The sequence below is a fragment of the Scophthalmus maximus genome, chromosome 2, assembly GCF_022379125.1.
Source record: "Scophthalmus maximus strain ysfricsl-2021 chromosome 2, ASM2237912v1, whole genome shotgun sequence".
Lineage (NCBI taxonomy): Eukaryota > Metazoa > Chordata > Actinopteri > Pleuronectiformes > Scophthalmidae > Scophthalmus > Scophthalmus maximus.
The window spans coordinates 11,287,541-11,313,245 of NC_061516.1; the positions used below are offsets into that span (position 1 = coordinate 11,287,541).

At 41.6% G+C, this 25,705-nt stretch overlaps 3 protein-coding genes across 11 annotated transcripts; 1 reads left to right on the top strand and 2 right to left on the bottom strand.

Annotated features, from left to right (window-relative positions):
* Nucleotides 1–1,062: 1,062 nt before the first annotated feature.
* ubb (ubiquitin B) lies at nt 1,063–10,234 on the bottom strand. 4 transcript variants are annotated; one of them, XM_035626411.2, is made up of 4 exons: nt 10,096–10,234; nt 7,404–9,462; nt 2,053–2,963; nt 1,063–1,124 (listed from the first exon to the last, which is right to left on the bottom strand). In XM_035626411.2, exons 2-4 carry the CDS (start codon nt 9,452–9,454, stop codon nt 1,063–1,065), a joined length of 3,024 nt encoding a protein of 1,007 aa, XP_035482304.2. In that variant the 5' UTR covers nt 9,455–9,462; nt 10,096–10,234. The 4 variants fall into 4 exon arrangements, with proteins under 4 accessions (XP_035482304.2, XP_047186419.1, XP_035482303.1 ...); XM_047330463.1 differs by lacking the exon at nt 1,063–1,124 and having other exon boundaries at nt 1,979–2,511; nt 7,408–9,462; XM_035626408.2 differs by lacking the exons at nt 1,063–1,124; nt 2,053–2,963 and having other exon boundaries at nt 7,276–7,450; nt 7,679–9,462.
* Nucleotides 10,109–13,688, top strand: cenpv (centromere protein V). Of its 5 annotated transcripts, none has more exons than XM_035626426.1 (7): nt 10,109–10,247; nt 10,769–10,863; nt 12,269–12,369; nt 12,497–12,589; nt 12,798–12,867; nt 12,947–13,061; nt 13,364–13,688. In XM_035626426.1, the coding sequence occupies exons 2-7, from the start codon at nt 10,843–10,845 to the stop codon at nt 13,480–13,482; spliced, it is 519 nt and encodes a 172-aa protein (XP_035482319.1). In that variant the 5' UTR covers nt 10,109–10,247; nt 10,769–10,842; the 3' UTR covers nt 13,483–13,688. The 5 variants fall into 5 exon arrangements, with proteins under 5 accessions (XP_035482319.1, XP_035482324.1, XP_035482321.1 ...); XM_035626431.1 differs by having other exon boundaries at nt 12,995–13,061; XM_035626428.1 differs by having other exon boundaries at nt 12,272–12,369.
* On the bottom strand, nt 13,528–25,306 carry pigl (phosphatidylinositol glycan anchor biosynthesis, class L). 2 transcript variants are annotated; one of them, XM_035626423.2, is made up of 7 exons: nt 24,889–25,306; nt 23,744–23,843; nt 17,693–17,783; nt 16,592–16,659; nt 15,524–15,555; nt 14,264–14,397; nt 13,528–14,033 (listed from the first exon to the last, which is right to left on the bottom strand). In XM_035626423.2, exons 1-7 carry the CDS (start codon nt 25,145–25,147, stop codon nt 13,905–13,907), a joined length of 813 nt encoding a protein of 270 aa, XP_035482316.1. In that variant the 5' UTR covers nt 25,148–25,306; the 3' UTR covers nt 13,528–13,904. The 2 variants fall into 2 exon arrangements, with proteins under 2 accessions (XP_035482316.1, XP_035482317.1); XM_035626424.2 differs by having other exon boundaries at nt 25,004–25,216.
* Nucleotides 25,307–25,705: the final 399 nt, after the last annotated feature.

Sequence of the window (25,705 nt, forward strand, 5' to 3'; positions counted from 1 at the left end):
TATGTGTTCACCTTTTATCTGTGTTTCTACTTTCTACTTTGTATGCTTCAGCTATAGTGTCTTACATGATGTTGATATAAAGATTTGTTCTTCTCTTTATTATTGCTCTGCATACCAATAAATGATGAATAACTTGCAATTTCACCTTTATACTTTTTACATTTTAGGATGAATTTGTTACATCTGTCCACGGACTACAGATGAAAATAGCCCTTTGACTAACTCTGACGCATTTATAGCAATTTCCATTAATGTGCACTGTCCATGTAAAAAAAATTATAATAATATGAATAAATTTTTCCACCTAATGGTACAAGTTTGTATTTTTAGAACTCATATTTCTTTCTCCTTTTTTTTTTACACAGCTCTAAATTATTTCTCTGCAAACTGATGGTTGAGAAAGGCAGTCTGGACGTCCCCCTCCCCAGAAACATTTTCCATCTCCACATCTGGGTGAGATACAAAGTCTCCCCAGTGTGCTCTGGGTCTGCCCCGGGGTCTTGGATCAGTTGTATGTTCCCAGAAAACCTCAAAATGAGAAGCCGGGAGGTTTCTGATCAGAACCTATCCACCTCAACTGACTCCTTTTCCAGTAGGTTGGATCCATCCTCTGGATGTCTGAGAACTTTACCATATCAATGAGGGTACGTCCAGACAACTTATGGAGGAAACACAGCCATTTGGATTTGGATCTCATTCTCTTGGTCACTAGTCACCTCACCTATAGTCAAAGCTCTTGACTATATTTAATAAATCTGTAATGGGCTGCAAGCTGGAGACTTTTGAGGCTGTGTTGGAGAGGAAGACGCTAAACAAACTGTTATCTATAATGGATGACCATCCTCTCCACCTCACACTGGACAGACAGCGGAGCTCCTTCTCCAAACCTTCTTCATAAAGCTTTGTTGTCACAAGGACTTTTTCAGGAAATCTTTCCTGCCACATGCCGTTCCGGACTCTTGACTGTAACACAAATCACAGCACCTCTCCACCTTCCTGTTACTATGTTATGCGCAATACTGGTAACTAATTGCATACTTAGACTAATATTATTTACATTCTTTATATCTTTATTTTCTGTTTTGTATGGCGGGTTGTGTGACTGATACCTTTCTGCTGTAACGCTGGAGTTGCACAGTTTGGGATCATTAATGTTCATCTATCCATCTATCTATGAATCACCCACCCTTTAAGTGTATAAGACTTCTGCACAGCACTGTTCATAATGGCCCTTTCGCCATCTGAATTCAAATTTAAAATCATCCCCAGTGCAACGCTGCATTTCTGCAGAGCAGCTGGGTTTTTTTTACCATTATGTACTCTGTCAGATTAAAAACAATCAGATTAAAAGAAAGTCTAAGAGACAGTCATGTGACTGCCGAAACCATACTGAAAAACTATTTTTGTTCTATGAATGTGCAAACATGTATTGGTTAGGTTTTAAGTTGTTTTACACATTTGCATGGAAGTACAGAGGCAAAGTAAACATGTAAAGTAAAACTGTACCTTCACAGAGGGTGACCTCTAGTGGTTACACGTGCCATTTCACACTACATTGAATGGCCTTTGAATGCAGTTATTACAGGACTTATTATAAAAGTTAATGCTCTAGGTTTTACAGGTCCCAGATTATCCATATACAACATTACCTTTACCTAATTCTCCAGTTGAAGAAGCCACGTATGATGCAGTCACATCCGATCACTTTTTATGAATAACCAACCTGTAGTATTCTGTACATGAATTAAATTTCTTATTATTATCACATAGTACAATCTTGAGTTGTCACATGAAATGAATGAATAACTAATTAAATAATTTAAGTATTCAAAATGGAGGTCTTTGAGACAACGCTATTAATTGCTTTGTCATTCTGGTTTATGGGGGGGTGACCCAATAGCTGAATGGTTATGGCACATGCGTCTTAATTTGACCAGATTTTACTACACGTGTGCAAAAAAAACCCGGGAAAACAATGTAATTCGAGATCTCATCTTTTATTGGGTTAGGTTGCCAGTTAAGTCAAGTAAAATCATGGAATCATTTATTGACCACCTCTCAGACGCAGGACAAGATGGAGGGTGGACTCCTTCTGGATGTTGTAGTCGGAGAGGGTGCGGCCATCTTCCAGCTGCTTTCCAGCGAAGATCAGCCTCTGCTGGTCAGGGGGGATACCTTCCTTGTCCTGGATCTTGGCCTTGACATTCTCGATAGTATCGCTGGGCTCAACCTCCAGGGTGATGGTCTTGCCAGTGAGGGTCTTGACGAAGATCTGCATGCCCCCCCTCAGACGCAGGACAAGATGGAGGGTGGATTCTTTCTGGATGTTGTAGTCGGAGAGGGTGCGGCCATCTTCCAGCTGCTTGCCAGCGAAGATCAGCCTCTGCTGGTCAGGGGGGATACCTTCCTTGTCCTGGATCTTGGCCTTCACGTTCTCAATGGTGTCACTTGGCTCGACCTCCAGGGTGATGGTCTTGCCAGTGAGGGTCTTGACGAAGATCTGCATGCCTCCCCTCAGACGCAGGACAAGATGGAGGGTGGATTCTTTCTGGATGTTGTAGTCGGAGAGGGTGCGGCCATCTTCCAGCTGCTTGCCAGCGAAGATCAGCCTCTGCTGGTCAGGGGGGATACCTTCCTTGTCCTGGATCTTGGCCTTCACGTTCTCAATGGTGTCACTTGGCTCGACCTCCAGGGTGATGGTCTTGCCAGTGAGGGTCTTGACGAAGATCTGCATGCCCCCCCTCAGACGCAGGACAAGATGGAGAGTGGACTCCTTCTGGATGTTGTAATCGGAGAGGGTGCGGCCATCTTCCAGCTGCTTGCCAGCGAAGATCAGCCTCTGCTGGTCAGGGGGGATACCTTCTTTATCCTGGATCTTGGCCTTCACATTCTCGATGGTATCGCTGGGCTCGACCTCAAGGGTGATGGTCTTGCCAGTGAGGGTCTTCACAAAGATCTGCATGTCTACAGATTTTTCTGGGGAAAATGAAGATTCCATGTTACACTTTTTAATGAGAAAAAATGACCTCACAAGCTTGACAGGGTGAGCAAGAAAATGTCATTTGAATTTGACCAGTCTGCTATGAAAAAAGTCCCTTGCTAATTTGACACACAACATCGTACATTTACAGTAAATGTCCCTTCAGATGCCTCGTGTCACAGGTTCAGTATATACACACCTGTCCATCATGACCACAGGAGAGCTGCTGTATCACATGAACACACTGGCAGGAAGCCGGCGATTCGAGCACCGGCGCCATTTTAAAAACAAGCTATTGTTGTTTGCTTTCGTTTTTTGTTCGGCTAACGTCACCTGCTAATGGAGGATACAGCTCGAAACGTTGTACCATTGTTACTCGTCAACGCGGGCAGATGTCTTCCGGATTATTGTTCAAGTTGACGACGGACAAGTAGATTCTACCGCGGCACATCGTCGACAACGAGCATTATTAGTTACAGTCGATTCTTTTTCTTTTCTTCTTTCCCGTTGCCAACGAGTCTCCGCAGGTACTGTTTTCGAAGCGGTTAGCTGCTAAGCGACCACAGATGAAATAAACGGAAGCTATAATCTGGTGGAACGACAGATAAATTAAAAATATTGCTGGTCAATAAGGTTTCTCCACGACGGTTGTACTTACAGTCACTCGGTGCTTCGTGCTGCTCTCCGATGACGACGGCTCCTTCTGACTGCTGTTGCCAGGGGGACAGGAGCACTTATACTGGACACGCGTCATCAACCCATATTCATCCGCCACTGGAAATAGTCCCCACTTTTAGTATTCACAGTTTTAACACTGAGTTTATTTGTTTTTATCATTTTTAGCCATTTTGTACACATCAAAACAACGATAATGTGAATGCAGTTTGCCAACAAAAGGAAGAATAACTGCAAAGAATTTCCATCTAATGCAATTAATTAATACATTTTTAACCAAGATGATAATTTACCTATAGGTGAAAGGGTGAAGTTTGTAAATCTATTTCATTCCAATAACAAAATAAATGACGACTTGGGGGTGATATGTTGCTCAAAGAATCTATTGTCTTAACTGCATGACAGTCATGTTACAGTCGTAACACGAGTCACATGTGAAGAGGTCATGAGGAGAGCTGAAGCAATGTGTTTGCTACCAAGCGTTTTATTTATTCATCTATTTTCAAATAACGTGACATCGGCTGCTGTGACAGCAGGGGTCAAGTATTCTTATTCAAATTAAATCAACCAGGAAGACCATATAAATTCAATACTATAATACTGAGACAAGATGCATTCAAATGACAAAACCAAGCAAGCAATCGGTTTGTTTAACAGAATACTGGTTAGACTCACTTCAACTGTTTTCTAACATCGTCTTTGAGAGTAACTGGCTGAATAGGTCAAGTGTGTATTATCTATTCTGGTTTTCAGAGTAGAGCTACTCTGTACAAAAAAATAAAATAAAATAAAATAGTTGTTTTCATAATTCAATGAGTAGCAAATGCACACTCCTGATCTTGATGCACAAACCCAAAGCAGATAGTCGAGTCAGCAGTGCTATGAGATAAATGCCTCTGGCCGGATAAACAGATGACGCCAGATTATCCACATAGAAGTGTTGAGCACAGTTTATTTTTGGATTAGATGGTAAATACCACAGCACATTCCCCGTTCTCTCTATAATCCACATTGCGTTCGCATAGTGTCATCTGTAACCTTTGCCTTTCTTGTGACTTCAGATCAGTGATGGGGGGGGGGGGGGGGGGGGGGGGGGGGGGGTGTCATTGTACAAGTACAAGGACTCTATTTCAAGTGAAAGTGCTGCCATTAAAAATCATACTCAAACAAAAGAGCAGAAGTATTATCAGCCGAATTTACATAAAGTATCAAAAGCAGAAGTAGCCTTGTGGAAAAATAGCCTTGTGACTGTTATATTATTAAATGCGATATTATTAGATTCTTGACAATGATGCATCTTTGTATGGGGAACAATTTACCAGGTGAGTTGAAACAACTTTTGACTATTGTATACAGTTCTGCAATTTATTTTGGTGATTCCCAATCTAGATGTAGGCGTAGGCCCCCCTCCATGGGATCACACAATAAATATGAGGGGGTCTGGAGATGATTAATTTGGCCGGGGGAAAAAAGAAACCTCTAGGTTCCGCAGCACTAATTTGTTTTTTGTTTTTCTAATCTTTTTAAATTGAACAATTTTAAATAGCAAATGTCTCTTTATGTGAAATGGATAACCATTCAGTTAAAGTGAAACTCAACAGGGTATCAATCTTAACTGCTGGGGGAACTCCCATCATGCACTGAGCATCTCTTTGTCTCCCTCTGCCCCCATGTCTTTACATTACATGTCGCTAACTTTGTGTTTTCTCTCTCCACTGGTGCAGGAATCTGCAATTGTCATCATAAAAACCAGTCTGACAGAGCTTAAAGCAACTGTTACAGAACTTGTCTCTGCCCACCTCTCCTCTCTCCCCCATTTCTCTCTTCTCACCCCAACCGGTTGGAGCAGATGACAACTGAGTCTGGTTCTGCTAGAAAATTCTTCCCGTTGAACGGGAGTTTTTTCTTCTCCACAGTTGCCAAGTGCTGCTCATTGTGGCATCTGTTGTGTTTCTCTGTAATATTGTAAGGTCTCATCCTTACTATGTAAAGTACCTTGAGATAATGTATGTTGTGATTTCGCAATTATTTAAATAAAAAGGAATTTCAAAAATGAACAAGGGCCTTCCATATTTAGATTATTTTTTGTGAGGTCACATTAATCTGTAAAGTAACATTAGCTGTCAAATAAATGTAGTTGAGTAAAAAGTATATTTCCCTCTGTAGTGTAGTGGGACCGTAGGACAAAGTAGAATAAAACGGAAATACTCAAGTACATGTGTTTAATTACTTTCAATCACTGATTAAAATGTAGATAACCTCCTTAATGTCTGAAGGCCCAATCTTTATATATGTCATCACTGTTTGCACCAAATAGATCACACAATTTGGTCAATCTCATTCATTAAGTTGCATGTGGAAGAACAGGCATTATGTGTGAATTTTCTGCTACTGATTTTCATAGATGTCTTGATGTCTTTCTAACTTTGTAAAATATAATAAAATACCCAGCATATAAGAAGGCTTTGGTTTCCTTTCTGGCTGCCATCAGGACATAGGAAGAAGAAATGTGATAAAGATGCTATACAGTGTATCCTTCAATAATACAAAATGTTCAGCCTAAATACAAAAAATGCCAGGTTAATTGCATTTACTGTTTCCTTATTCATCTTACCTTCCATACAATTTGAATGAAACATGTTGCCCATTAGGTCAACACTAGATGGCACCCCATCCTCATGTATAAAAAACATCTTCACCCATCTGAAGTGTGCAACTTTATAAACCCTCCGCAACTGATTCAGTTAACCACGCTGTTGAAAGCTTTTAGCAGACCTAAAGCTGTGCTGCTGGTTGAACAAACCATTCAACTATGTCCAAATAACTCTGCTCTTTAAAAAAAATTTGTATTGGAAAGTAGTAATGATGTACAAAGCAAATATACTAGACTCTAGTAACCATTCATAGGTTTGACACCTGAGTATCTCCAAATCTAGGAATATATGTACTCTGTACGCAATCTGCATGTTTAGGACAGCATCCCAATACATTTAATGGACCATTATGAACTTAAAGATAGTGTACATGATATGAAAACCTGATCAATATTAGCATTGACTGGTAAAAAAAAAAATGCTGGTTGGCTTTTCTTTCAACCTATTTTTTTAATAAACTGTATAGTAGGAGCTGTGATTTTGATGGTAGACAATTAAGATGTTCATACTGAATTGAGAATGATCAGGAAATTTGATAATTTATTGTACTTTATATTTTGTTTTACTTCACTTTGTCTCTAGTCTTCAGTTTGAAGACAAAGAAGATTGGAAATGTGAGTACTTTATCAATGACATGAATAACTTTGATGTAATCATGTGTGGTACCACTGTCAATTAGAGTTGGCTCAGTCTTATCACCATGAAAAGTTTAAATGGATTTACACCTAAGGTGCCCCATTTTGCACCAAGCCTCAACACATTACGCGATTAAGCATTTTAGACATTATCTGTAGCTTTATGCATTAAGATTTCTAGTTTAACAAACGTACCCCTCTAACGATTATTGTATAAATTAGGTAGTTAAACACCATTTAATTATACCTCTGATAGTCATAACCAAGTGCATACTGTGTTGTCATGTGAGTTTAAACTGCATTTGCATCAGGGATTAACAACATCAAGAAGTTCAGTTTAACTCTTTATTAAATTATGTGCAGCAAACTTTTGGTCATGTAACAACTTCGTAATATTTAGAGAACATTAACGTGAGGAGACTTTGGCTAAGAACATGGAATCATGCAGCAGTTTACTGCCCACCCCTCAGACGCAGGACAAGATGGAGGGTGGACTCCTTCTGGATGTTGTAGTCGGAGAGGGTGCGGCCATCTTCTAGCTGCTTGCCAGCGAAGATCAGCCTCTGCTGGTCAGGGGGAATGCCTTCCTTGTCCTGGATTTTTGCCTTGACATTTTCAATAGTGTCACTTGGCTCAACCTCAAGGGTGATGGTCTTGCCAGTGAGGGTCTTGACGAAGATCTGCATGCCCCCCCTCAGACGCAGGACAAGATGGAGGGTGGATTCTTTCTGGATGTTGTAGTCGGAGAGGGTGCGGCCATCTTCTAGCTGCTTGCCAGCGAAGATCAGCCTCTGCTGGTCAGGGGGGATACCTTCCTTGTCCTGGATCTTGGCCTTCACGTTCTCAATGGTGTCACTTGGCTCAACCTCCAGGGTGATGGTCTTGCCAGTGAGGGTCTTGACGAAGATCTGCATGCCTCCCCTCAGACGCAGGACAAGATGGAGGGTGGACTCCTTCTGGATGTTGTAGTCGGAGAGGGTGCGGCCATCTTCCAGCTGCTTGCCAGCGAAGATCAGCCTCTGCTGGTCAGGGGGGATACCTTCTTTATCCTGGATCTTGGCCTTCACATTCTCAATGGTGTCACTTGGCTCAACCTCAAGGGTGATGGTCTTGCCAGTGAGGGTCTTGACGAAGATCTGCATGCCTCCCCTCAGACGCAGGACAAGATGGAGGGTGGATTCTTTCTGGATGTTGTAGTCGGAGAGGGTGCGCCCATCTTCCAGCTGCTTGCCAGCGAAGATCAGCCTCTGCTGGTCAGGGGGAATGCCTTCCTTGTCCTGGATTTTTGCCTTCACGTTCTCAATAGTGTCACTTGGCTCAACCTCAAGGGTGATGGTCTTGCCAGTGAGGGTCTTGACGAAGATCTGCATGCCTCCCCTCAGACGCAGGACAAGATGGAGGGTGGATTCTTTCTGGATGTTGTAGTCGGAGAGGGTGCGGCCATCTTCCAGCTGCTTGCCAGCAAAGATCAGCCTCTGCTGGTCAGGGGGGATACCTTCTTTATCCTGGATCTTGGCCTTCACGTTCTCAATGGTGTCACTTGGCTCAACCTCAAGGGTGATGGTCTTGCCAGTGAGGGTCTTGACGAAGATCTGCATGCCTCCCCTCAGACGCAGGACAAGATGGAGGGTGGATTCTTTCTGGATGTTGTAGTCGGAGAGGGTGCGGCCATCTTCCAGCTGCTTGCCAGCGAAGATCAGCCTCTGCTGGTCAGGGGGAATGCCTTCCTTGTCCTGGATTTTTGCCTTCACATTTTCAATGGTGTCACTTGGCTCAACCTCAAGGGTGATGGTCTTGCCAGTGAGGGTCTTGACGAAGATCTGCATGCCCCCCCTCAGACGCAGGACAAGATGGAGGGTGGATTCTTTCTGGATGTTGTAGTCGGAGAGGGTGCGGCCATCTTCCAGCTGCTTGCCAGCGAAGATCAGCCTCTGCTGGTCAGGGGGGATACCTTCCTTGTCCTGGATCTTGGCCTTCACGTTCTCAATGGTGTCACTTGGCTCAACCTCCAGGGTGATGGTCTTGCCAGTGAGGGTCTTGACGAAGATCTGCATGCCTCCCCTCAGACGCAGGACAAGATGGAGGGTGGACTCCTTCTGGATGTTGTAGTCGGAGAGGGTGCGGCCATCTTCCAGCTGCTTGCCAGCGAAGATCAGCCTCTGCTGGTCAGGGGGGATACCTTCTTTATCCTGGATCTTGGCCTTCACATTCTCAATGGTGTCACTTGGCTCAACCTCAAGGGTGATGGTCTTGCCAGTGAGGGTCTTGACGAAGATCTGCATGCCTCCCCTCAGACGCAGGACAAGATGGAGGGTGGATTCTTTCTGGATGTTGTAGTCGGAGAGGGTGCGGCCATCTTCCAGCTGCTTGCCAGCAAAGATCAGCCTCTGCTGGTCAGGGGGAATGCCTTCCTTGTCCTGGATTTTTGCCTTCACATTTTCAATGGTGTCACTTGGCTCAACCTCAAGGGTGATGGTCTTGCCAGTGAGGGTCTTGACGAAGATCTGCATGCTTTAGCCTACATGGAATAAACACATAAAAGCAGGATTTATAAAACAAAACGCTTTGACTTCTTCATTAACATAAAAAACAACTCCCTCACTAAAAGAAAAAAAAAAGACTATAGTACATTTATTAAATATATACTCAAGTTATTTGCAAGATCAAATAAGATTCATGACGATAATAATAATAAAGCTCCAATAATAATAATAAAAATAATGTTACGGGTGGAAATTTGGTGAAAAGCTCCCAACTATCGGCAGCTCAGAGGCCATTCCTGCCGCAGCGCCATTTTGAGATCACTGACGCTCCTTTTGTTCAGCAACTGTTAGCCGCTAATGGACGATACTGGAAACGTTGAGTCACTGCTACAACTAGCATTAGCTTCTCACTGCGGTGGTGCAGTTTCGACGAAACAAACGACACATGCGGCCTGTGCAGAGCTAAGGAATAACGGAGGCGGTCGACATAATTTTTACTGACAGTTTAACGTCGGTTTGAGAAAGACACTACCGTCACCATTACTCTTGAAACGAAGCTGTAATATGACGACACTAGACATTAAAGAGGTTACGAACTACACCCGCGTTTTAAGTTCTCTAAAGTACAACAATAGAACAACTCAAACCGAGGTTGATCTTGTACTTACTGTGAAGGAACGCAGTATAAATTCTGCAAGTTGCCCGCGTAGACTGTCTTTTCTCTTTGCTTCCACTGTAGAACTGCTGTAGTACACACAAGCGGCCTGTTATATACTAGAGTCTGTGTACGTCATCTGTCAATATCCGTCCGCATGTAAAAGTAGGTCTCATTCCTCCGTCGCGTGCTATTTAGACAAACAACATTTATTTTAACCCCGTAATTTAGAAATTATAATATATCTAGTGATAAAGGGGAACAATTGGTCAAAAATATTATACTTTAGATGATAACAATGTTTTGACATAGCCACCGGGGCGGACTAATATCTCACCACACCCCGGCAATGGCTCCAGAATTTGCTAGAAACACAGCAACAGGGACATTGCCCAGGCTTCTGATTGGACGGCACAATTGTTTGTTTGACCAGTGATTGGTTGCTGTGTTACAGAACGTATTGTCTGATGACTAACTTATACTTATGAGTATGGGCTTATGTTAGAACACAGACCTATTCAAGAATCATACATTACCCGAATATGTAAAACTTGTATTAATAATGACAGCTTGCCCTGCGTATTTGTACACACTTGATCTGCACATGCTTCTCCTTCCCCCTATAAACAACCAACAAAAAAGTACCCATCGTTATATTAAGAACTCGTCGATCTGAATATGCACAGATGTGACTGGTGCAGAAGATGGACATGTACAGACAGGACTCCCGTTGATCTCCATGAAACGTGCTCGTTAACAGATGGAAACGTGCTTGGTAAACGTGAGACCAGCTGTTGTGAAAAATATCTGGGGCAAAGAGAGAGATCACACTGCTGAACTGGCCTCCTTTACCCACTTTACCTCATCTGCAGTCCATATCCACATCAGGTTTCTTATTACACAGACAATCTAAATAAAGAATACATTCATGATTTGTATCCAACCTGAACACTATTAGTCGTGACCATAAACTGCATGGTCACGAGCCTAATGATGAAACAAGGGATATTTGAGATCTAGAGAGACAATATTTGCAGTTTGTGGCTTACTGTTATATTGTTATGCTTTACTTTATTTGCCAAACTGAGATGCTCTGCCCAGCCATACAGTAAGGTTTGAATAGTTCTCCCCTCTCAATTCTCTGTTTCCCTTTCAGGACATGATAAGATCATTTCTAGCTTCCTAGGCATATTGTTATCTTTATGGTTTAACCGGAATGACTGACAGTTCAGTTTAAAATGTAATGTTGGTTGCAGATTTTCTTTTCCTACATTGCGAAAAGAAGGTAGGATAGAAAGGTGAGCTACTCGTTTTTTATTATAGTTTCAGTAAAATGCTTGATCCCATTTCCATGAGCATAGGTCTAACTGCTCCTGGCATGAGTAATACTGATAAATACTGTTATAGAATGTGTGGATTGACTGTCGAGTTGATCTTTAAAGTCAGTCAGACAAGGATTTTCATTTGGTGCAGTGGGATTTATTTTTATATGTTCCCAAAGAGAGGTGACCCAACTGTACTCGAGCATCTGCTATTTAGGTCAGTGGTCTCTCTCAGTAGTTTGTGGGAACCAACAAAGGAACCCAGTATGATAGTGACAGCTTCAAGTGCTGACCCATGATTTTCATCTTTATCTTCCAGCATCCAAGACAGAAGTGTCGCTGTTAACTAAATTAAACCAAAGAGCAAAAGCTCACGTGGAGGGGACTGTAGCCCGCTGGATTCCTTTTCCTGGGTTATAGATGTGATCCAGCTTGGAGAGTTATAATTTATGTATTTGGGTCACACTGCCTTTCCCCCCTTCCAGCACTCTGTCATATGACACCCAACTCGTGATGCACCGCCCAAGGGCCTCTCACAGGGCTGGGTGTGTCTGAACTTCAATCTCTGACGAATGTGTTTGTGAAAATCTGCAGTAGTCTGCCCTATCCCTGTACCTTGAATTAGTATGAGCCATCTCAAAGTGTTCCAGGAAAAACAAGCACGAGTACCCATGACGCGGGACAACAAACCTGCAGGCTCTTCATAGGGGTAGCCACTTTAAAATCTAATGTAACTCTGACATCTTCAGTGACTACATCAATAGCTGTTAATGGGTAAAAGCTGTAACTTAGCAAGAGGCTTTTAATGTAAATGTGACCCAAATCCGTGACAGACCTTGAAAAGGGTCATTGTGTTTTCTTCAGCAGGTCGGTTGTTTGGGTTGGAACGCCCAGTTCCACGTCAGCAGATTTCACAACCAACACACAGTCACACCAGTTTCACCAGGCCCTAAAGAAAGAGCTGGGTAAATACATTCCTGTTCTTTAACTTGTCGACAGCAAAGTAACTGAACTAAGCTTAGCATATTACAATGCTCAAATACCAACACATGTATTTAACATGATGATTTGTTCTTTTCGTTATACCTACAGAATGGATCTTGTAAAACATAAAGGTGGCTGCCACTGTGAGGCTGTTAGATTTGAAGTCTGGAGTTCCCCAGACCTCCATGTTTTCCATTGCAAGTATGGATAATTAATTCAGTAAAATAGTTTCACAATCACATGAAGGAATCGAGACATCTTTTTATATTAAATTTGAAATGGATAGGTTGTTTTCTTCCAAAACTTTTGATTGTGGCCTAAGCCCATTTTAAGTGGGTAAAAAAAAGTTTTAAACAATGTATGTTACCTGTATAATATCAGTGTAAACTGACGTGTGCTTGTTTTCCAGTTGTAGCATTTGCACAAAGAAACAAAACCATCATTTCATTGTTCCAAAAAATCACTTCACACTCTTACAGGTAGGAAACTATGCCTCTCTTTATAAGTTTGAAATCATACAAGCCATTTAAGTGAATAATATGTATTTTTGCTTCTCAGGGGTTAGATAATCTGACCACATACTCATTTAACACTCATGTTGCTCAGCACACCTTCTGCAAAACCTGTGGAGTTCAAAGTTTCTACACTCCACGCTCCAACCCAGACGGCTACGGTATGACCCCCAACTGCTGACACGAGACAGTCACACCATGTGTTGTAAACTTATTTCATCATCCTTCTGTTTACTGCAAACTAATACGGATGTGTTTACTCCAAACTGTCCCGGAGTTAAATGATCTTTCACTGAAATCAGGAAAATAACCAGACTTGAAACCGTATACTTAGCATTTAGTGAAAGCTGAACCGCTTAACCACTTCACTAAAGTTGGAACTGAAATGTGCTGGAGACGATGGACTGCATTGTTTATATGCAAACCAGTGAACGGCCCTTTGTCGCTATTGTTTTCTCCCCAGGCATTGCTCCACACTGTCTGGATCCAGGTACTGTGCGCAGTGTCACAGTGGAGAAGTTTTGTGGGGAGAAGTGGGAAGAAAGCATGCAAGCTCACAAGACAATCAGAGACATGTCTTGACCTTCAACAAAAACAGCTGAGAGTAACCAAATAACACCACTGTGATTTAAGAATCAAGTCTTTTTTTAATCAGTAGTACAATGGAAATACAGTATTCTCAACAGTCTGAAATTATAAAATGAAAGAGCCGCTCCCCAAATGACTCAAACCCTAGTGTTCTTTTCATACAGTGTAAAACAATAAAGACATTGTGAAAAAAACAAAAACATTTGACGATATCTATTGTTGCTATTTCAAAAGTACTGTCAGCTTTATTCATGGAGAGATTGTGAAAAAAGTATGCAGGCAACTTTGGCAGATAAACTGTAAGATTCATCTGTATTCACTGTGAGCAAAGCTGCTCAACAGATCTGTAAACGGCTACATTCACTCCTAGGACACCTAACAGTGTAACAGTCAGTGCATCAGGATGGGACAAACTTTTAATAGATCTTTAGGTTCTTTGGTCCTTGTGGGATCCTCTGGAATGTGTTTATGAACATGTACCGTGAGAAGGCGATGTACAGGTAACGAAACCACAGGAGTTGAGTGCGATGACAAAGCATTGCCGTCTGACAAAAGAAGACAGATCGTATAACCCATAACAGGTGGAGAAAAATTTGAAGTTCCATGAAAATACATTAATTTCCATATCTAGCGTTAGTTAATGGGACATAATTTTAATCCTCAACACCTCACTTTACTGTAACGTTACCTTCTACTAACTTTATCTCCACTCTTACATTCTGGATGTGCTAAAAACATGTGACTCCACAATGTCTTGGCCAACAAACTGTCTTACTTTGGCTTTCCTGTAGCTCTGCGAGCCTGTAATGCAGCGGAGGCACGAGGGCAGCAGCCAGCTGAGGGGGAGCTCCAGGAAGGAGATATACTTCCTGAGGAGGCCGACAGTCACCAGGGAGAGCAAACAGCAGTCTAGTGGAACAGACAGAGACCCAGTTAGCATTTAACGTTGTTAAACATTTACTGCAGCAGCAGACAGTTAATTAGGTTGTTTGTGTGAATGTGTGTTGTAGTTGTAAGTTGTGAGAACCACTAGTGGTTTCAATTGTATGGGAGTCAAGTGCTCACGTGAAATCATAGGAAAATTGGATGAAATCGGATCATCAGAATAGAAATATCACATTAGGTTACCAAGCGCATAATGTCAATGTGGTACTGACAGCTCCAAATACAGCATTTGTCACGCGGCAGGAGTTTGTGGAGCAAAAGAGCCTTAAACCGGTTGGTAATGAGCAGGAGGGAAAAGGGCTTATTACAGTCACGTTGGGCCTACTAATTCTCCTCCGCCTCCCCTACAGGCTACAGTAAGACCAGTCCTACAGGTTAGGAGTAAACGTCTGGTGATAAATAACCGGTTTGCATGTTTTTAAGATGGCTCACTGCAGGTACAGAGGTTAGGCGGGCAAAAGTCATTTTGTCTTGAATAAGGCGTGTGTTTACTGTGGCAACAGTTTAGATCTGATGTATGATTAACTACATGGGCCAACATCGGATGCTCGTTGCTTATCAGGCCGTCTGCTCAAACTGTGGCTGTGGTCTGTGGGCCTGAATGTTTACCCAACTAACCATCCTGTTGTAACATGAACCCCCCCTCACATTCCCACTTTTCCTTTCACATACTATTTAAAAAAATCCCCATCAGCATCATCATGAGAAAATCTGGAATGACAGGGACATATTTAGTTTAAGGGCAGAGTAGAAGGCAGAGAAATGTTTGGATCGCATCTGACGTTTTCTAATATCCAACTGGCCTTATGCTGCCGCAAGCAGACTAAAACATAAAGACACAAGACTCATGCAACCGCTTTGAACAGAAGAGGGCGCTCTACATTAACAAAATACCCAGTCTGTTTACAGTACTTTCTAGGATTCCCAATGTATAAAAATGCTGATTTTGAAGGTGGTGGAAGCCACTTCTCTCATTTCTGACCATGAAGTAGATATGTATCTTTAATTTAAAAAACTCTGGAAAAATCTGTGACACCTCGATCACAGATTTTGGAAATACACATCATCTTGTTTTCTTTGTCAAACCTACCACTAGGTGCTTGTCCGGTGGAAGCGAGATGGCTGTAGGTGGAGAAAAAAACAAACAATGTTACCCAATGAAAATGTCCAGGATGCAAACATTTATGATACATCTTACTGACAGGGTTTGTGTTGGCAACTGGTTAATAAAATAGCCATTGTGTCATGTCTCTACTTACGAGTTTAGGTCATTCTGATTCCAACACAAATGGTTAAGAAGTAGGTCAGTGTGGCTGTAAGCTCACAGAAAGCACCATTCAGTGCTGCAGCCGAGCTACTGCAATATATGCAATATATCTACCACCGTGTGTGTTTTGGGGTCATGCTGTAGCCCCCAGGGTGCTGCAGAGGTCTTTTCAGTGTCGAAATAACATCATTCTTCAAGTGTGGGTAGGAGCACAGTCAAGCTTCCATATAGACTTCCACCTCTATATGCAATAGTTTTTACAAATGTCGAAAAAACAAAACAAAACAACAACAACAACATGAAACTAGTACAAAGCCCCATGTGAGTTCCAGCCTAATGGGAAAAATAAAGTGATATTTGAAAAGCTCACATACTATTAACATTTGAGGCCAACAGATTGACGGAGCCAAACAGGCCCAGTGGGGGGAAATCAGTGCAACATGGGGACAGCAATGAACAACTTCACAGTGCAAAACACTTTTTTTTTTCTCTCTCTCTAATAACCAAAAGTCTGATGCAACTGGCTCGGTTGGCCTCATCAAACCAGAGCTGCCCTACCACCTCACCCCTTCAGGGACAGGATTTACTGCTGCTCCCTGGGAGCAGAGCCAAGTGCCTCAGAGGACTGTTTGGATGACCTCTCAGCTATGTAAGAGACCAGTTCTGAAAAACATGTTGTGTGTGTGTGTGTGTGTGTGTGTGTGTCTTTGTGGGGAAGCATTTGGAGACATGGATGTTGATGCGCGTCTAAATGTTTTTTATTTTCCTGAGCAGCGTTTTATGATTGTGGGCTGGCTTCTCTGTGCATGTGTAAGCCACATAAGATCCCGGAATATTGCCTTTTTTTGAGTATATCTTTGATTTTCTGAAGACTTTCAGTTCAGGCAGTACCTGACAGCTTTATGGATGGCTATGTGATTGGCATGGCCGCTCACTCCTCTTCCATCGAAGGTCAGCACCTGAAATAACAAAAGATCACATTGTGAGGGGTGAAAAGCCAGAATCTGGGTATCTTAAAGTGAATAAACTGAGGTGAAAACAGAGCGGCAGATCTTCGTTGGGTTAGTGGAAGGGTTTCTGTGTCTGAATAGTGGAGCTGCTTGGCAGCTGACAACTGGTATTTAAAAAGCCTTTTCTGTGTGTGCATGCTTGCAAATTGGAGGAAGCAAGCGAAAAAAAAGAATCAGGTCAAAGGGAAAGAAAAAGTGCTTGACTAGTCTTGGCATTTGCTCTACTTTGCTCTAAGTTTAAACTCCCAGCCACCACATGTAAACTCGGAATCTGTACGATCTTGCTGGTTTGCAATGGAAAAGCAGGAGAATGGAATGGAGTCAGACTGCTGAGTCATTCTGTTTAAAAAGAAGGAAGAATTAACTACTTTCCACATATTGTTGTATGTTATCTCTGAGCTTATTTGTCCAGCCAATATTTATTAGAGAAGATGTTCATGTGAGACCGACATGTTTCTTTAAGAGGCATTTTTCACTGGTGAGCTTGACAGGATGGGAGGAGATGGGGTGTGTGTTTGTCGTCGTCTTCGATAACAAAAAGAGATCAGCAGCTGAGGGAATGAAGAACCCTGCTGTACCTCCTGTTTGTCAGGGCGTTTGACAATTTTTGCCCTTGTTGAGATAGACTGGATGAAGAAAATTCCTGGATTCTTAATTTGCCACATTCCCAGTAGCTAATGGTGCAGGACCGCACTGGGACTGATAAGAATCTCAGAAACAGAATCCAAACCTTCTCCTGCAGCAGAGGCCATTTCCCCTTGTTTTTAAGGGAGGCTCAAAATACAGTCTGCATTGCACGAAAAGAAATTGCGAAAAAAAAATTGCGGCTGACAGGATTATTACACAGACCACAGTGGAACTGGGATAATGCACTAGGAAGCTGTGGTGGTGTCAAAACATATGGTATAAACAAAACAATACATGGATCCTTGTACAGAAATGTCAGGGAAACATCGAACAGTAAATTACAAGAGTGGCATACCATGTTGAGGGAGTGGGCTCTTATGTGATTCACAATTATAGAAGAGACCAAAGAGATGCTCCATTCAGCTTTCGGTTCGTCTGGAAGTTTTCTGGAGAGCAAAGAAAGGGACTCTGGTTATCTTCAAAGTTAATAGGACCAATGAGGTACAGGAGTGCATCCTGTTAGTGTTGTAACGCCACTGTAACTGAATGTCAGAGGCATTCTACACAACATCATGTTTTTGAGGGTGAACAGTCTCGTTTCTGTCTAAACTAAAGCACCAAATATTTCTGCACAGAGTAGATTTGACCAAGCGTTCGAAAATAGGCTACACAAGGGAGTGTGGGGAGGTCTGGTGGGTGAAGGGTCAGAAGATCATTAGCATCCTGCTCATCTGAATCTGCAGCCTGAAGACAACACACATCAAACATCTCATCAAGCAATGTCTCAGCCTTCTTTACATACACAGGCACCCTTTAAGGCAGAAATATTTTTTATAAATGTTAGTAACACTTTAGTAACAGGGATGTTATTCAACATCCCTGTTGAACTCAAGAGAAAACAGCAACATCACACACACACACACACACACACACACACACACACACACACACACACACACACACACACACACACACACACACACACACACACACACACACACACACACACACACACACACACACACACACACACACACACACACACACACACACACACACACACACACACCACAGGCCCATGGATTGCCTTTCAAGTAGAGTGAATCTCTGCATGTATGAAGATGTAGGTTTGGGGGGGGGGGGGCAACAGTTGTTTCCCTCCCCTTTGTTTCAAACAATGAGCCAGGACAGTTGAGCTAGTAGAGGGAAGTGATGGATTAGGCCACAAATCTATTGGCTGCCTTCGATGTGAGTGCCGGGGTGTGGGTGGGGGATGGGTGTGTGTGTGTGTGTGTGTGTGTGTGTGTGTGTGTGTGTGTGTGTGTGTGTGTGTGTGTGTGTGTGTGTGTGTGGGGGGGGAGATTAGAGATGGAGAGTCAGGGGTTCAGAGATAGATAAAAATGTTCCGTCATCAAGTGAATGTGTTGCTGGGACATTTGTTTCGATGACCTACATATTGCCTATGACTGTCCATGTTTTTGTTTTAAGTTGGATGTCCCTGTCAATTGTCCAATCTAAATAAATGCTAAATGCTGCTGAAATCAATAAAGTACAAGCTTATATCCTAATCTGTCATCTTTACACTGACAGATAATAAAATCGTTGTTAGATTTTGGGCCTAAGTGCAAAATATGAAGTATCCTAATTTCACAGTTAGAGTCAACTCACAGAGAGTTCACTGTAGCCCATGTTTTCATTTTCTTTTTTTTGCACGGTGCATTTTTTTAATCTGTTATTAATTATTGTGTTTTACAGCTTGACAACCGTAGCTAAGCACAAGTCTGAGACACCTGACCTTTCTCATGCAGGATGCAGGCTAAGAGTTTGCCATGGCAACAGTACAAAATGTCCTAAAGTAACCTCCCCAGCTCCCTTTTCTAGCTCTGCATATTGATGTCTAATTGCTTGCAGGCATCAATATGCAGCTGTTGAACTTTGGCCCAGTGCGGGGATTCTGTGTGTGTGTGTGTGTGTGTGTGTGTGTGTGTGTGTGTGTGTGTGTGTGTGTGTGTGTGAGTGTGAGTGAGTTAGATAGAGAGAAAAAGGGAGAAGCAGACAGAGAGAGAGGGGGAGAGAGACAGAGACAGAGAGAGACAGAGAGACAGAGAGAGAGGGAGAGGGGGAGAGCTTGTTTAGTCTGGTCACATGGACCACAGGCCCGTGAAACTGCCAGACTTCTGTCCGCACAGTCAGATTATATGTCCTGCTGGGAATGACTGAAATGCCACTAAATGCCTCCAGTACACCCACAATATCCAACTGTAATGAGGCAGTTACAACTATAAAAAAGAACAGTAATAGATTCACAATTCTGCGGCAGCAGGTTTTTGCAAATATTGCCCCATGTTAAGGTAATAAGCTGTCATGAGGGCAACCCTGGAAATAATGCTGTTAGTTTTTTGTTTTGGAAGTAATTTGTGCAGAAAAAGATCCATCTTCTGTGATGAGGTTGCAGTATTCAATAACTGGGAAAACTAACTACACAGAGGCCGATGTGCGGCGATGATAAATTGTATCTAGGACGAAAGCACAGCCTGAGGTCAGTGGCAGTGCTGGAACATCTCTCCACAATTTAGTGTGCCCTGCCATGGCACTGAGGGTTATTTTTACAATAGATCAATGTATATTTAAATTTTGTGTGGGAGCAGATTGTTACTGCGGTGTATATGGCTTTTCCCCTTTCAGAAAACTTGTACTGAGCTCCGTGTTTACATCCACACAGAAATTACGCTCATCCAATCAAAAAACGAAAGCATTCAGATTGGGATTTACTTGTGACGCATGATAAAATATGCTCTCATGGACAGAGAGCGACGTGGTGGATGAGATAGAGAGAGGCCTCTGTTCAGTCTGATAATGTAATGGAGACGTGGTGGAATGATTGAATTTTTTGCAGTGAGTAGCTACAATGGGGTCCAGGGAGCAGACAGAGGTCAAGCCAGTGCAAATCGGAGAGGCAGCAGAGCGTGTTCAGATCGAGCTTGATCACAAAGGCCCCAACATGCACTGGAGCCCCAGATACTGTCAACACAGCTGTCCTTTTCAGTGAGCATTAAAGGGAAAATCCTATTCTACAACTGAATCCACTTGTTATTCCTGTCATCTTGGAGAACTGGCCGATAGTTTCACTCAGATCTGTCATCGAGAAACGTAACCCACACTGCGCCAAAGACATTTGTTGTGAGGTTGAGACCTCAGCTTGCAAACAAACCTCCAGTGGAGTCAGTGCATCACACAAGCCGAGTGAATGAGATGACAGTACATGCACAAGGCCCTTAATGGAAAAAATACATCTTGACAGATAGCCTGGTACTGACTACTACTTTACTTTTTGCTACATGATAAAAAGTTATACCAGGTCTAACGTCGACATACACCTACACACGATGACAATGTCACTTATTTCTTGTCATAAGATGATTTACATCATAACTGTTCTTATATAAATCCTCCACTGTCGGGGTTACATTAATATGAGCCAAGACCAGATTTGAAGTGACATCACAACACAAACTGACTCATTGAGATGGATTTCCCCCCCCGAAACTTTCAAAACAAAGCAAAACAAGGCGTACATTCTAATGTTCGTCACATGTCTTGGTTAGTGTTCGCACTCATCAACAAAAACAAAAAAAAATTACGTTGCTTGGCAGACGAAAGTAAGGATATTTTTTTTGCCAGGCAGAAGTAGAGATCCGTGTTTTGTCTATTGATTGCATTCAAAATTCAGTTCTTGTGCAAAGGTCCTCATTTTCATAGCTGCGTTTAAACAATGAAGGTTTGTCTGTAGTTTTCTGCAAAAGCAGATCGTTACTATACTATGTAGCATTACATTTCTACAATAATTTAGTGCTGTGTATAATGAACTGGCCGACCGTTTTTGCACTGCTTCCCTTTCCCCCTTTGTGCACAATGAAATGACCAGGGCGAAAAGAAAAGGGAGGGGTCAAGTTAAGGATGCGCATCTGCACATATTTGGGCTGAGAAGGTTGAGAGCAAAAGCCAGAGGCTGGCTAACCATGTAAAGACACACAAAGAGAAAAACAGTTTGGAATGACCTACATTAGCAGAGCTCAGAGTGCTGCCAAAATGTATCCCACAGTCCCTAGCAGTTTGCTCCAGCAGACATGGACAGGAGGAGGGGGAGAGAGACGGAGAGAGATGGAGAGAGAATGAGAGAGAGAGAGAGAGAGAGAGAAAGAGAGAGAGAGAGAGAGCGAGAGAGAGAGAGAGAGAGAGAGAGACAGGTTGTGAATGAGTGGGGCTGCGGCTCTCAAAGTGTGAGGTGTGTGTTTGGGGCAAACAACAGAATACACAGAAAGGGAAAATGGGCTACACTCCAGTTCAACAGAAGTGCAGACAGCACCAAGATCAAAGTTCAGCTATATTCTGTATGCACAAGAAGATAAAACTGTGAAGTCCGCGCGCGTGCACGCGCACACACACTCACTCACACACACAGGCACAAAATGGTCATTGGGGCAGACGACCTTGGCAGGCTGCCAGCTTATTACTGTGAGTTCCAGGTTAGTACCAGAGTTCATACAGCTCTGCTGGCGAGCCAACATGTAGATGCTCACATGTAGACTGCCCCCAGGTTCTGAGAATCTCAGAACATTTTCAAGGGAAGCTGCAGGGTTGATGAGAGGAACAAAAAAATCCCGCTTTTCAACATCAACTCTGACAACTATTTTCTCTGTAACTTGAACTTGCCAATAGACAGAGCCATGGGACTGAAAGTCTTCCAGCTGCATCAACAAGAAAACAAAATATAGAAGAAAACAGAAGAGGAGCAAGTTCCACAAGAATTTGGACAATACAGTTTGAAGTTCTGTCTCCGAGCTCTGCTCGCCTATTTGAACATGAAATGACAATGGTTGTGAATAACTCAGCCATACTCAGTACTAATTCTGTTTCTATATATGATTTATGGCATTCCATGAAACAAATCTTTAATTCGGTGAAGGGATTTACTGTGAAACATTTTCATTGTGGATTTTTCTGCAGTACTCTGATGATTGAGAAAGCATTAAAGAAACAACAACAGAAAACTTTCCCATTGCTGCAACAAAGATGGAATATGGAGACTATTTGCTTACCGAGTGCTTCATGAAAAATGTTACGGAACCACTCACACAGAGTTGCAACCTTCATTTTATAACTCTGAGAGAAAAGATATGCTGAAAGGCTTTCCAAAACAAGAAACAGCAATAAAGGGCTGCATTGCTATTCACTTATATATATAAAATATGTATATATATTGTTAACAATCCAACTACCACCCAATCAGAACACTGGAGTCATACTTCCTACAGGGTCCTGACTGGGACAAAAGAGTTCGACAATGAGTGACAATTAATAAAGAACAACATAAATTTCCATAGATCATTTAATTCATTTTTCTGTTCCAGACTTTCCATGAGTCCACTCTAAATAAATACATACTCTAATTAATAGTATCGCTTAATTTCAATTGAACAAAGATTATTTGATTCCTGACAGGATTTGGACGATATTGATGCCTTTACTCTTATTCCTTCACTGCAGCTCAGAACAACATGAGGAGAAATAAAAATGAAACCCTCGGATGCATTTTATTAGAAACATTATTGACACACTGTTAAATGTTTCCCATGAGTATAAAATAAACATTTCAGACTAAATTAATCTCAGACCAACTACATTTCTTCTTTTCTCTCCTCTCTGCTCTAGCAGCAGAAACAGTCAGATATTACTTAACTTAATCTGAATTACATGTTTTTAATTATCAGATAAAAACAGCAAAAATACTCAGTAAAAAAACTTAATCAGTTCCTATAATAATCTACAGCATATCATTAGCCTTAATTTAATATTCTGAAATTATTTTGAATGTTTCTTTTCAATTACAGTGATGTGATCATATTGATCATGTTATTTTTGAATGTCGCTAAACTGAATTCACATGTACTTCACATGAACTTTAAGTACTTTATTGAGGTTTCCGACGATGTTGCTTTGTTTACAACTCCATTTCTATCACATGTGTATGCTCCTAGTCAGACAGGAAAACCCAAGATTAACTGAGCTAGTTGATAACCATAAATGTACAGACCTTGGTTCTGTTGTAATAGCATGGGTTTGATTTATGATAATCTCTGAATTCCAACAGGCACAAATGCTGAGACCCATGTCCTGAACTGATGACAGGGTTATTGTACTTTGCTAGGTTACTTAGTAGTTCATAATTCTCCTAAGTTTAAAAACAATATTCGGGGTAGGTAATGGACATGTAAAGCACAATTACTTTAAACACAGATCTGTACATCACACAGCATAGCCAAGACAAATACAGTGCTGTCAATATCAAAAGGCACTGAAATATTGTAATTTGTATGTTGTGTGTTTGGTGTAGAATGCTGCTCACTTATGGTCAACTATGGTGATTCTGGAGGCTGGTATCCCCAACACGGCACAGCTGTTGAGAAGTTCTCGTCTACGCTCTGCTCCTTGATTGTAGTAGTTTCCTGTATAGGAGGACACATTTGTGTAGGTCTAATTTTAGACATTCAATTTTATTCAAAATCTTATTTAAAAACCCCACTTATGTTGGATCTTAATGAAATATGGAGCTTAACAACATTGTGTTTTTAATAATACCCTAAGCGATGTTACCTAAAATGGGGAAACAAAGTTTGATACCTTAACTTGCTGATTGTTCTTCAGGTTTTTTTTTATGTAGCCCATCATTTATGTAGTAGTGAGCTGACCCATTTAGTTCACCCATTAAAGCCTTCTTTAATTTGTTTTATGATGATGAACACTAAGACTGTAAAGCATTTCCTGAAAAAGCTGGTTGCTGTTGAAAATCAATAAACACAATTTTGTGTGAATATCAGATTTTGATTGTGTGGCTTGACCCTTCTCTCTTTGATTTTCCTATATTAAAATTCAACAACTAATCAATCTCTGAAATCTTTCCAAACCTCACCGGAAAAAACAAAACGGAGCAAATGGTACTGATCTGATCTCCTACAACAAATGAGATGGTCGATTAGAGGAAGCCACACAGAAATCACAAATAAGACACCGGCAAACAACCTCCTGATTCCAGACCGTTTGTCATGCCCACACATGGTTTTCAGATCTGTCTGTTTTTAGTGGTATATGATAGCAACAACTGTGCTTTTAACCAAAACCAGTTTAAAACAATAGGGCGCCAAGAGGTTAAACTAGATTACTACAGAGAGTAAGGTTGTCTCATCGCATCTATCAGCATAATAGTGTTAGTGAGACACATTTCTTTAAAACAGAGGCAGACATGTAACATTGTAGCTACACATTCATGTAATGTGTGATGTTTGTTTCAGAAAGCTGGGTTACAGCTCTGGTAGAGCTTCCATTTCATTAGTGTCTTCTGCTAACTCACACGAGAGAAACATGTAACTAAGACTAGCTGACGTTAGTTAGCAACAAATCACACTCGTGAAGATCCGTATTTCAACTTGACATGACAACATTGACTCATTAACTTATAACTTGTTATGTTGTACTGTTGTGCTGTCACCGTACCTTCGGATAAACACAGCAAGTGGACGCTGGCATTTAATTCAACGAGTTGTATAATCGTTGGCGCGAAGAACATACATTCATCATCCGGATGCGCAGTTACAATCAGAGCTCTTACTTCGGCGCCGTCCGTTGCGCTGCTCGATAAAACGTTCGTTACACGTTTCAACGACTTCACCAAAGTTCGCCGATGGCGATAGTAAATGCATTTTAACCAAACTAGATAGGATAAAACTATGAAGAAACCCAGGTAAATACTCATTATTTTGACCGTCACCGTAAACAAGCCGTGTGAAGACAAATGTCTACCCTGCAAATAGTTCCATGTGTAAAACTGGTATGCGGTATTTTGATTATTTTTCTACTATTTATTCTTGTTCTCATCTCCCGAAGGTATGCAACCTGTCCTATTCATTAAACATGACTTCTTTACAGGATGCAATACGTATGAAAAGTCCAACAAAGCAATAGCTGCCCACTTTTAGCCCTACAACAATGTGTTTTAATCACAAGGAGTCACTGTCGCTTTCTCAATTAATCAGGAGAGCAAAGAAATGAATATGTTATCCGAACAAAGAGGACCTATAAAATGTAAAAGAAAGTTTTATGAATCAGTTGAATTCTTTATTTTTGAAAAGTGAATATTACAAACACTGCAAACGTTAGCATGTTTGAGGGGAAGATTTAGCAGTTACACCGGTTTGTCCTTGCAGGCATATAAAAAAACCAAATTGAATATCTTTTAGTTTTCGTCAAAAGAATGAAATAACAGTCCGCTAACTCTATACAGCCAACGAAAATAATTTTCTTTATACATAAA

What these genes read in the sequence shown, in the direction of transcription:
- pigl (XM_035626423.2), bottom strand. Translation starts at nt 25,147, where the DNA reads ATGAGTATTTACCTGGGTTTCTTCATAGTTTTATCCTATCTAGTTTGG. An exon ending in GCCATCCATAAAGCTGTCAG is followed by an intron (nt 15,556 to 16,591) that starts GTACTGCCTGAA and finishes CTCCACCTACAG; the next exon opens with CCATCTCGCTTCCACCGGAC. An exon ending in CACCGGACAAGCACCTAGTG is followed by an intron (nt 14,398 to 15,523) that starts GTAGGTTTGACA and finishes CTGTTCCACTAG; the next exon opens with ACTGCTGTTTGCTCTCCCTG.
- ubb (XM_035626411.2), bottom strand. Translation starts at nt 9,454, where the DNA reads ATGCAGATCTTCGTCAAGACCCTCACTGGCAAGACCATCACCCTTGAG. An exon ending in GTCCTGCGTCTGAGGGGTGG is followed by an intron (nt 2,964 to 7,403) that starts GCAGTAAACTGC and finishes AAAATCTGTAGA; the next exon opens with CATGCAGATCTTTGTGAAGA. An exon ending in TGTCCTGCGTCTGAGAGGTG is followed by an intron (nt 1,125 to 2,052) that starts GTCAATAAATGA and finishes GTGCAACTCCAG; the next exon opens with CGTTACAGCAGAAAGGTATC.
- cenpv (XM_035626426.1), top strand. Translation starts at nt 10,843, where the DNA reads ATGGAAACGTGCTTGGTAAAC. An exon ending in GGCCCTAAAGAAAGAGCTGG is followed by an intron (nt 12,370 to 12,496) that starts GTAAATACATTC and finishes TTATACCTACAG; the next exon opens with AATGGATCTTGTAAAACATA. An exon ending in CTCCATGTTTTCCATTGCAA is followed by an intron (nt 12,590 to 12,797) that starts GTATGGATAATT and finishes CTTGTTTTCCAG; the next exon opens with TTGTAGCATTTGCACAAAGA.